Source organism: Anabrus simplex, chromosome 1 (genome assembly GCF_040414725.1).
Source record: "Anabrus simplex isolate iqAnaSimp1 chromosome 1, ASM4041472v1, whole genome shotgun sequence".
In the NCBI taxonomy this organism is placed as follows: domain Eukaryota; kingdom Metazoa; phylum Arthropoda; class Insecta; order Orthoptera; family Tettigoniidae; genus Anabrus; species Anabrus simplex.
Genome location: NC_090265.1, coordinates 1,440,935,786 through 1,440,947,873, shown reverse-complemented (window position 1 = coordinate 1,440,947,873; position 12,088 = coordinate 1,440,935,786). Strand labels below are relative to the sequence as shown.

The 12,088-nt window shown below is 37.4% G+C and overlaps 1 protein-coding gene across 1 annotated transcript in view; it reads right to left on the bottom strand.

Annotated features, from left to right (window-relative positions):
* Positions 1-6,998: 6,998 nt before the first annotated feature.
* The window catches only part of LOC136860514 (protogenin), a 606,373-nt gene continuing 601,283 nt past the window's right edge, over positions 6,999-12,088 (bottom strand). Inside the window, exon 20 of the mRNA XM_067138762.2 lies at positions 6,999-7,948. Within this exon, the coding sequence (XP_066994863.2) occupies positions 7,783-7,948 (166 nt within the window). The 3' untranslated portion in view covers positions 6,999-7,782. The remainder of the gene's footprint in view (positions 7,949-12,088) is intronic.

Here is a 12,088-nt window from a genome sequence, read left to right as displayed (position 1 = left end):
CGTACAAAGAATGACAGCTGTTATAATCATGTAGTTGGAATTTGCAAAACTATGGTTATTTTATATAATGTTGCCACATATTTTAGAATTTAAGTTCTCTGTCATCAACAAAAAACTTTCAAACAGAACATCATATCTTTAATTTCTCAACAACATTAATATTTTTCCATATAAGGATACAGCATTTTTATTTAGGTTTCTTGTCTAATAGTGCTCTTGCCTATCTAAACTTTTCCATATTTTAATAGCAACTTTACATGCAGTAATATTTTCTTATTGTACATAAACAACTGCTGCTCTAATGTGTATTAAAAGTTAACCATTATATTGCAAAATAAAACAAACACATCGTATGGATTGGTAACAGAATAACACATGGTATTAAGGGCACTTGCACAAATGCAAAAGTTAGTTATATCATGACTAAATACAGACATGTTCTGATAGCTATGCTTGAGTGCGTGACTTTGGCCAGAAGTACAGCGAAACCTATCTACCAAGTAACCTATGTTAGCAATGAGGCAGTTTAAAAATAATAATTTATATTTACATAGAAATGTTAATTAAAAGATAACTTATCAATCATAAGGAAAGGCAAAATAGTAACAATAACATTATTCACAGATCTAGTGGAAAGTTTTACATATAAATAAATATTATATAAATCACTATAATAAACTTAGAGAATATTTCAGTTTCTTTTATGGTTCATCAGTACTTGTTTCTAGCACACAACAATACTGTCACTTTGTTAATTAATCTATCCGACTTATATCTATACAATATCATACGACCTCGCAATACTCGCTTCAGACACCCTTCATAATCTCGTGTATACAAAGTAAGGCAGAGAACAAATAAATTAAAAACTAAAAGAAAGTTGTAACATTATTCTAATAGGCTGCAAATAGAATATCGTCAATATACAATGTAACTATTTAGCTTCACTTAGTGAACGTACAAAGTGAGATGCTGCTGAGCCAGCTGCCACCTACAGGCTTAATTGGACACTGGATACATCTGAATTGATAGGAAGGAACAATACTGGCATCATACAGCCAATTATATTAGAGCAGAACAATAAATAAGTTAATGACAGGTAAAAAGAGCCAAGGCTGATTGAGAAATGAACTTATATGGGCAGTGTGTATATATGTATAATATATAATATATATGTGTATGTGCATGTATATAAAACATGTTTTCAATAATTCTTTGTAAAATATAAAGTGCGTTGCAAAGATATTAAATATTTTAAAACACACATTAAAAAACTGACAGACTAAAACAATGACCATAAAAAAATCTAGTATATATAGATATAGTAGTGTGTCCGGAACCTTACCGTATGCTGTGAACTTAAAGTAAAATGCATTGTTGATATAAATGAGGTATAATGTTCTCTTCTGCTTATGAAAGTATATCTAATGCGACAACAATGATCTGACAGATTCTCAATCATAATAGTAATAATAGCACAGGTAAACTTATTAACAAAGTAAAATGCAAGATGTGTAGGGGTAGGCAGGGAAAGGATGAGAACATCTCTGTCCACTCAGTATTTGCACTTTTGTTTTACTGCTTTGAAAAGGTGGGCTTTCAAATCTGTCTTATTATCCCAATCTGTTAAAATTGTCAATTATGAAAGGATCATCATTTATAAATTCTCGTCTGAAGGTAGGGAGAGCCACTATAGCTTCAGTAGATATTAAGTATCACAAAGTCCAATCATACTATGAGAACATTCCACAATTCATGAAAACAACTTTTTGATTGAAAAAGATGAAGACTGAGAAAGATTCTGTTCTCTTAATATGGATTAACATCTGTAGATTTTCACTGGAGGCTATGCTATGAATCCAGATTTCTGACCAATCCAGTTAGATCCTAAGCAAGAATTATGGAAATCAAGTAGTATGCAAGATTTACATATAGAAGAACCAATATGAAATATTCATGTTATAACATGTTCCAAGATTTGAGTGCACTCAGCCATGCCAGGAAACTACTCCTGTTTGTCTACATCACAAATGCTCTGTCATCCAGCTCTGCTGTCAGGTACAGGAGCCCACTAAATATATGACTGCTCATTTACCTAATCGGTGTCCTTGGTGATATAGATATTACTTTTGCTGTAAAATCAATCTTGTTCTGTCGGTAATGCAAGGCTCATGTGATGAGCGTACTCTGTCCACTGACATGCCTGTTACTTGTCCCGCTGTCAACAACCAACTCTGCCAGGCTAAGTGGCTCAGACGGTTGAGGTGCTGGCCTTCTGACCCCAACTTGGCAGGTTCGATCCGGGCTCAGTCCAGTAGTATTTGAAGGTGCTCAAATACGTGTACCTCGTGTCGGTAGATTTACTGGCATGTAAAACAACTCCTGCGGGACAAACTTCGGGCACCTCGGTGTCTCCGAAAACTGAAAATAGTTAGTGGGACGTAAAGCCAATAACATTATTATTAACAACCAACTGTGGTAAACACTAGTGCCTACAAGCCCAAGTGCAATTGAATCTTGAATGCGTAATACCAATATACAATGTACTTGAGACTATTCAATATGTTTCTTGAAGGGTAAGGTTCTTGGAACACTGAAGCAGAATAAATTATTAACTGCTCTTCTTCCTTAACTGAGCATAATCTGAAAGGCAAATTCACAGAAGACAAAGATCTGACATTCTACTATTGTATATGTGAATGAAATTATCCAATGTTATATTTTATTCACTAAGAAGTTTATACTCTCGGCAACAATGGTTGAAGTAAAATTGTGCACCAATATTTAAAAACATGACTCCTGCCAAACTAACATTTACAGATATATATATAATAGGTCAAATACATTTTGTCTCATATATTCTCAATATTGAGCCAATTCAACTCAAAGTTTCAAGTGAAACTGAGACAGTATTGTAGACTTGTGTTCACAATTCCTGAATAGAGACAAAACCTGAAAACTGGATCTGCCAAAGTCTATGTGGTTGAATGGCATACAACATTATTAAATAAAGATGCTAATTGTTTAACAAATTACAAAAATACCTTCAGATAACTCAGTATGTTTTGTTTCATCTTCTGAACCTAAGCACAGGACTTGCCTAAATACCATTAACATTGTTTCTGAATGTATTCTTGGAGGTTTATTAACATGAAAGTAAAGAGTAGGATTATAGTACAGTAAAATCTCATTAATCCACATCATGATAAGCTGGATAAGCACAATCTAGAGAAGAACGGGGGACCTATAAAATACAGAACACAATGTTTTAAAAGTGGATGGAAGTCAGAAATCACATTTGTCACACAGCTCCATGATGGGCACTGCAGTCAGTTTCTATTAAAATGTTGTATCAAACATATCTCATTCTTTATATTGAAGGTATAGTACTGTATTTTACAGAATTTTAATGAGCAAACCCTTTTCTGGACAGAAATACAGAGCTATCTACTCATGAAAAATTAGCAGTGATAGAAAAAAATTGTAAAGGTTGCATCCACAGCTAATATATGTGCAGAATATAGAATTGCAAAAACTAAACAGTATCAGACATCAGGAAGAAAAAAAAGTGAACTGTTTATTTATGCTAAAATATAATGTGGAAAAAATAAAATGTGAAGTAGAGCGAACGAGAACAAACCCTATATGCTGCTATGTACAAGTGCTATATTCAAGTGGATCGACAGAGGAATTGAAATCCCAGCTACCACAGAAAGCCTGGGAAAGCAGTTAGGAATAAACTTTCCAGTGAGCTAAGGCTGGCTTTTCAGATTTTGAAGATAATTCATTTTAGGATCATGCCCTTTAAACGTACCATAATAAATGAGTCTTGAGGCACTTTCTGTTGTTTTTTTAAGTTATTTCGACTTGTCCAGACTTTCATTAATCCAGTCGTCTTAGGCCTTACACTAGACTCGAAGAGTGGGATGTGTCAGGCCCTGTTCAATGATGCTGGGGTGTATGCAGGTGAGAAAAAAGATGCTCGTTTCATAGCACAAATTTCTGAAAAGCCATACATTTTATTTTTGGTATGCTCTATTGATGTGAAAAATCTAATTCCCTCAACAAGAACTCATTCCATTAGGAACTGCTAGGGAGGCAATAATTCCATTGTGGAGAGTATCTCCCGTATGCAGTTACTAGACTGTGCCTCTACTAATGGACTTCTGATAAACTCACCTGTGACCGAGTAGAGTAGACCGGTTAAACAGTGGCTAGTTTCGGCTAGCCTTGCCCTTCTATATTTGGGAGTTGGAAAGATTGGTCCCCCACAGTCAGCTGTTCTGAAAATGATTTTCCATGGTTTTTCATTCTCCTATATTAAGGCAAATGCCAGGACAGGTCCTTTCATGGGCCATGGCCACCAACACCCCTTACCTTCTCTGTGCCACAAATCTTCCTCACCCGAAAGAGGGTGTTACAATTTTACAATTTGCTTTACGTCTCATCGACACAGATAAGTAGCTTTTTTTTTTGCTTTATGTTCACCAACACAGATACGTCTTATGGCGACAAAGGGATATGAAAGGGCTAGGATTGGGAAGGAAGTGACCATAGCTTTTAAGGTACAGCTGGTGTGAAAATGGGAAGCCATGGAAAATTATTTTCAGGGCTGCTGATAGTGGGGCTCAAACCCACTATCTCCTGAACGCAAGCTGACAACTAAAATCTAAGTCATCTAAAAGATCTCATCTGGCACGCTGGCTGGCTGGCAGCAGCTGGGGTCTTAACACCAAACTCCTCACCTACAAATCCTTTAGCCACTCTGCGATCACCCATGACCACCATGACTGGGCAGCCATGACCCACACCAAACCGAACCTGTATTATCCCCTCCCGTCTATGGAATGTCGAATGGTCCAAATTGCCCCCCCTCCCTTCTTTATTCCACACAAAAGACCTTTACAACACTTTCCCTTTCCCCAAACTGGATACCCATATTTCCTTTTTTTTGATTCCTCGAAGGCCTAAGATTCCAACAACCCTGTCACATCTAAATTCCTACAGACCACCATAAAATCCCTGCTATATACGCTATCCCCATTTTACTGAGGGAAGACGAGGAGAGAAGAGTATGGAATTGGGAATATGTCATGGACAATAAAATCTTTTTGAATAGGCAACTTTGGAAGACGCTTGTTTTCAAACTCCCTACCCGGCTCGCTGGAAGGGCAAACCGATGATGATGATGATGATGATGATGATGATGACGACCATACATTTCACCACTGAATATGCTCACCATGCACTGGATGTATATGTAGGCCTACTGTATAATTTAATCTCAACTCTTGTAACACTAGTAGAGCAGGTCACAAAGCCACCATCTTAGTTCTGTCCATTTAAAAAAAAAAAACCACTATGTCTAGCAGAAATCAGTAAGAGAAAAATAAATAAATAAAATGTACTCATCAAGTTATGTACCACAGAGGTCAAAATGTGTACAGACGTATTATGAATATTGATGTAAGCCTTTTTGCACATCCTTATCTGTTATGTATAAATACATATATCCTTATGTCATATTTCCCATTAGCCAAAAAGCCAAATATATCCCTTCCCCTAATACCTTACAATACCCTTCCACCCACCTCACCTATCCTTCTCTCCTCCTTACCATGCCCAACCTCCTGGCTGGAGAGGGGATGTTGCCCTCTGCGTGGCCCACCTCACCTCGTGAGAGTGGGGAATTAAAGCATAATAAACCACCTCACCTGCATATACCTCAGTGACAGTGGGCAGGGCCCGACACATCCTACTCTGATGAGTCTAGTGTCGTCAGGCCTAAGACAAGGGTCTGTTGTAATGTCCTACATTCCTCATGGTCATGTGGTTCTACGACATCTTTGTATTATCAATTCTTGCTTCCTTGAGATAGAACACAATTTTCTTTTGGCCATGGCAATTTTGGGTGAGGATGAAACAATCCCTCCAAAAATGGCTGTATAGTCAAGATCACTAACCATCAATATCTCTGTAAGTTGCTTGGAAATGAAAATTGAACTAATACGCCACTCCTCATAGCTGCCAAGTAATATTACATTTCCGAAAGTGATATTTTATAATTTTTAGATATACTTTTCTCAGGAACCTTAAGAGCATACCCAGTACATTTCTTTAACTGCCTAAAAGCTACAAGGAAGATATATCTTTGCAGGTCTTCCTCACCCCCTCTGCCTAAAATATGAGTAGTATGGCAATAAGCACCTGAGGGGGCTGTTCTTTCTTTCTTTCTTTCTTTCTTTCTTTCTTTTTTCTTCTTTGACTCCATTTTAATAGGGTAAAACACTTTTTGGATACAACTGTAAGTCTTCAATATAGGTATTAGTACAATAAGAATTATAATAAATTATCTCTCAAGTTATGGCAGAAATTTTAATTTTTAAATGTGATTTGTTGTCATCTGGACCTCTACTGATAAACTGAGGGAGAGACATACTTGATATTATGCATTTTGCCCCAGTTGATGTTTATGTATACATGCACCCCCCCCCCCCCCCCCCCCACAAATCCTTTTAATGTGTAAATTATGACGACAAATATTTTTTTTTTAAAAAGTGTTTTTGATAATCCAGTGAGGAAAATGGCATCAGTTAAAATAGGTCAATATTAAGTTTAACATTTAATATATAGTACCATTAGAGTACCTGTTACATACAGGGTTTTAAAACTGTTACCACAGCTTTGGACAATGTACAACATGAAGAGTGTGTGGTATTCACAGGAAAATGAAACTAGAGAACACAATAAAGAGCAAGTATATAAAAAGTGAGAAAATTATCAATTTGAGAGAGAAGAATGAACTATATGGTCTGTTTTTAACGAAGCAGAATGTGGTCTGAATAAAAGGACGTGACAATTTTATTTCACTGAATTATACTGGACAATTTCATGCAATTATTTCTTGACATTCCAATATACCCCTCCTAAAAATATGACCTATCGTGATTAGTTAGGCTTGAAGTAACTGCTCAAATACTTTCATTTCACAGTCAATGCATCAAATTTAAATGAATAATACACAAAATAATATATGGTTCAACAAATATGGCATAAAAAATACAGTGCATATGTGAGTGGATAGCACAGAGATGACCGCATCCTCTGGAACAGGGGAAAGGAGGGTTCTTATGTTCCTTTTTTTTTTTTACATGGTTTTAATTTTTTTCAAACTAGACACATCTTTGATCAGGTACCAGCATTGTTTTAAATATATCATCAATGGATTTCAATAGCCATACTGTCACAACATCTCTTGTGTACAGTATCCACAACACCGTCCAAGGTGCAGTAGGGATGAGGAGAGGGCCTACTTTACTGACAAACACACAGACTTAAGTCCTCTCCCCACCCTAAAAACTATTTTACATGATTTATTTTATTTTTATTAATTATTATTAATATTATTATTACACTAATATTTTACATAGCAGCTTTATATTATTATTATTATTATCATCATTATTACTCCCTTATATGTACTTTATTCATTTTTGCACATGCAAAAAAAAATTGAAAAGAAAAAATATGTAGAATTTACAGTCATAAATATGCCTTAAAATAGTATCAGTATGCTGGTGTGTTTTTGTGTGTGTGTTTTATGAGTGTATGTGTGTGTAAGTTTGTTTTCGAGTCATTTTGCCATTAAAATTAGAATGCCAGAGTAATCAACATCCTCACTACTTCCAAGTACTAAAAGAAAAGGAAAAAATAATAATTAAAAAAACAAAAATACCCGCATCCATCCGAAATGTACGTGTTTAAATGTAAAAACCACACAGTTTATTTCTCGCGAGGTGGCTGTGGTTGGCTTACAGTGGTACCTACTTCATTGCTGCTCCCAAAATTTGAACTTAACTGAGTCAGTTGTGTGCAGTTGATGACATCAGGATGATGTTGATGATGATGATCATCATCGTCGTCGTCTTCATCATGATGATCTTCACTACTGAAACAGGAAAAAAAATATCAAATTTATACAATCATATGGACACTAAGGAAGAATACGAGGGGGTACTAAAAAATAACCGAAATAACATTGCCGTGGGCGAAGCTTGTGTAGTGTGCATGTCTGCCGCTAGGCATGTATAGCGCAAATCATTGCCAGTTCGATGCCGCCTGTGTTGACGATCTGGCTTGTTCTGTTCATCTGCAGCGATTGTTTTTGCTAATGCTGTTTTGTTCTTGTTTCATTTTTTATGATGGCAAGTTTAAGGGAACAACGTACAAACCTTTTATTGGGAAGTTTTAAGAAGATTGTGCAACAGTGTTCGTCAAGAAAGACCCAATTTGTGGCAGACAGGAGACTGGTTCATCTACCACGACAATGCACCTGCACACACAGCCATCTCTGTTAGACAGTTAAAAGGATCATAATCCAATGGCCAGCGGAAGAAGGTGTGGTCCCTATAAGAGCGCCGAGGTCCAAAACTCGTCGCTGGAGGGACATGGGTGCACATCATGTGACGACAGAGCGAACACGTGCACCCGTTGATTGTTCACCGCTCCCAGTCATGCTGACAACAGTGAAAAGGAGGCTTCAAAAGAAGAGCAAAGGGGTGTACAGCATTTCCTGACAGCAGAAGGAGTGGGGGGGGGAAAGAAAATTAATCGAAGAATAGCACAAATGTACGGAGAACACTGCATGTCTGTTGCAAGTGTCAAGGTGTAGCACAAGCGATTCAGGGAAGGACGCACGTTTTTGGCCGATAATGGACGTTCTGGAACGCCACACCGCATTACCAATGCCATTGTTCAGCAGGTAGATGCCCTCATTATGCAAACCGGTGAGTTACGGTAGCAGCCATTGCTGCAGAGGTTGGAGTGAGCGTCAGAAATGTTCACACCATCATTAAGGGCAGACTGAAATTTCGCTAAAAGTGTGTGCCCAATGGGTGCCTCACGGTATTCAACCAGTTCAGAAAGCATGTCAAATGGACCTCTCTCTTGAACATCTGCTCGCTATGCCAAGGAAGGAGATAAGTTCCTGTCACGAGTGGTCGCTGGAGATGAGACATGATGTCACACCCGAGTCAAAACGACAAAGTCTCCAGTGGAAGCAAGCAGGGTCGCAGCGACCCAAAAAGTCCAAGGTGAACTAAAGAAGACTCTGAGAGGCAAACGATTTACTTCAGTCGACAGCGTCAAACAGTAGATTCGGAACTAGTTCACAACGCAGCCACAGGAATTTCACGAGACGGCCATTCACCGCCTACTGTCGCAGTGGGACAAGTGCTGGGCAATACTTCTGAAATAACGGCACAGGTTTTCATTTTAATTTGAAAGCCTCCAGCCTGTTTATTTTTGAATGGCCCTTACATATATATGGAATCATTTACCCTTTCTGAAGTTTTGTATGAATCAGATCTAAAAAAATTCAAATATCCATATAACTCACTTTTGTTTGAGAATGAAGTAAACAAAAGTTTCTTCCTAGGCTACTCAGCCCCCACCGGTGGTAATGTAGGGTCAAATATACCTTGGTATTGCTAGGGTTAAGAACTATGACAAAATCCCCCCCCCCCCCACTTTTTCCTCTCTCTTCTTCTGTTATTATCTACTTTTTAAAATCTTTCTTCACGGGGGAGCTGGGCCCCCACAAAACCTTTGGGGCATGCTCAAGCACCTCCCACCAGCACCAAGTCCTCTATTTCAAAATATTTGTTTGGAAGTTTCTAGTTGATTTTCGATTACACATTTTCTTTTACATGTGACTAACCAATAAGAATGTCTGAAGTATATGTAATATGATTTTATGCCAGATGTGACTGTTGTTATCCTAACCATATTAAATTTTTCATTTCCAGCATATAATTTCTGCATTTATTAACATTCTGAAATAGAATCCCTTTTAATTATTTAATGGTGTTTATTTAAGTTTAACATTCAATGTCAATGATGGAATTCTGTGGGTTAGTAACCTCTGGCTTGTTACCCTTGTATAAGTTATTGATGGGTTAGTTTTTTGTAACTGCAACAGCAATGCACCTAGTGGAGTAGAGTGACAGCAGAAGAGATGGAGCACGCCTCAACTAAAAGTGATAGTCTGTTATTGTTGACAAGTTTTTTTTTTCCCTGGTGCTGCAATATTAGAGATTTCAAGGCCTCGATTTTACATGTAAAATGTTATCACATATATTTTTAAAAAAGTGTTTACGTAATTGTACTTTTAATAACAGCCCATTTACAGGATTTTAGGCCAAAAAGATTCACCTACACATTTTAGATTGTACATAGTCGAATTTACCCTGAAGTATGCTCAATTAGGAGGAAGATATATCCTATCATTATGACTATTATTATGGACAAGGCAAATCAGCTAATTTTATTTATGTGAAGGTAACGGTGTACAGCTGAGGATGACTACATGTAACGAGTCGAAACCGGTACTGTAGACATTTGTATAAATAAATTTGTATTGATAAGGTGGAACCTTTCTCGTCTATAACTTATGCAATATGTTGCGGAAAGTTTATCATGTCCTCTCAAATAACTGTTAGGTAATAGAGAAGAACGAACTTTAGATTCAAAATCAGCATGTGCGAATTAACTAAAATTGGAGTATTGTCATTTCTGAGAGCGAAAAAAGTTTAAATTTGTTGTACTGTGTAATTATAGTGAATATGGCTTACAGTGAGAACCATGTTTTAAAGATGATATTTTCTGTACCTTGAAAAATTCTATATTCAATTTTGTATTATCCTTTGGTTACAGCAAGAACGCCATCACTGATGCATCTGTTGTTATTATTAGTGATAAGGTGCGCAATTTTTTCCCCAGCGTTGTCGATATTGATGCACTCCAGCGATTATACTAAATGCAATCGATCATCTTCGATGTTGCTTTCTCGCCACGTGGACTAGCACGCTCTCTCATCGACATTCGAAGGCAATGTCAGAGGCGATTGGTAATACTCATCAATTGGTGTACTGTGAACAAATTTCGAAAGGAAAAAGGGGAACACGTTTCATAATAAATGCATAAAAAATGTGGGCGATAGCAAATGTTAACTCATTAGAAATAAAGGCTAAAGTACACAATCGCTTAATTTTAATGGTATGTACTGAAATTATGTAAATAATGTTATACACCTCAAGATACAGCAGAGTGCATCACTGATTTCAGAAGTTAGGTTATATTTTCTCAGAACAGGGTACATTTCTGAAAGGCTATTACCATGTAAATTTATAGTGAAAAGTTTATCATTACTCTAATGGCTCTTCAAATATGTTCTCATTTGAAAGTTAAGTTAGGTGATGGTGTTTGAATAATAAAACTGATATGCTTGCCACAAAAGCCTCTGGAGTAATACTAACATAATTTTTATGAATGAAATTGAACATATGAGTTCACGTAGTATCAAAATAACTAACAAGTAAGCCATCATATGGAAACCATCCATGAAAGACCGGGTGAGTTGGCTGCGCGGTCAGGGGCGCGCAGCTGTGAGCTTACATCCAGGAGATAGTGGGTTCTAATCTGAATGTCGGCAGCCCTAAAGCCGGTTTTCCGTGGTTTCCCATCTGCACACCAGACAAATGCTGGGGCTGTACCTTAATTAAGGTCATGGCCGCTTCCTTCTCATTCCTAGGCCTTTCCTGTCCCATCGTCGCCATAAGACCTATCTGTGTCGGTGCAACGTAAAGCAAATAGCATCCACGAAGGCACAAGTTTTGAACAAACAGACTGCCATTTCATATGGGTTTTAATGTGTGTGTGTGGTTTTTTTTTACTTTCATAAAAAATCGGATATAACGACAATCCATTATAGCGTGTTCATTTTTTACCATTGTGAATTCTCGCTGTGATGGTCTTCTACTACAAAAGGTAGTAAAAATCCTAACATTCAAAAAAGTATCCGGGCAGCACCGTGTACTACAGAAAATATCTATATGATGAAATGGAAATGCCCTGCGAGCATTCGCGTTCATGTATTTCTTGAGAGGAACGCGTTAACACCCGACTGTATGGATTCAAAATAAGCGCCGAGCGCGCGGGCATCATGGGGGACAACATGCAAGCGAGAGCTGCTATGGAGTGCCAGCCAAAGCCAAGTGACGTCACACCGAAAGTTCTATTTGATTCGATG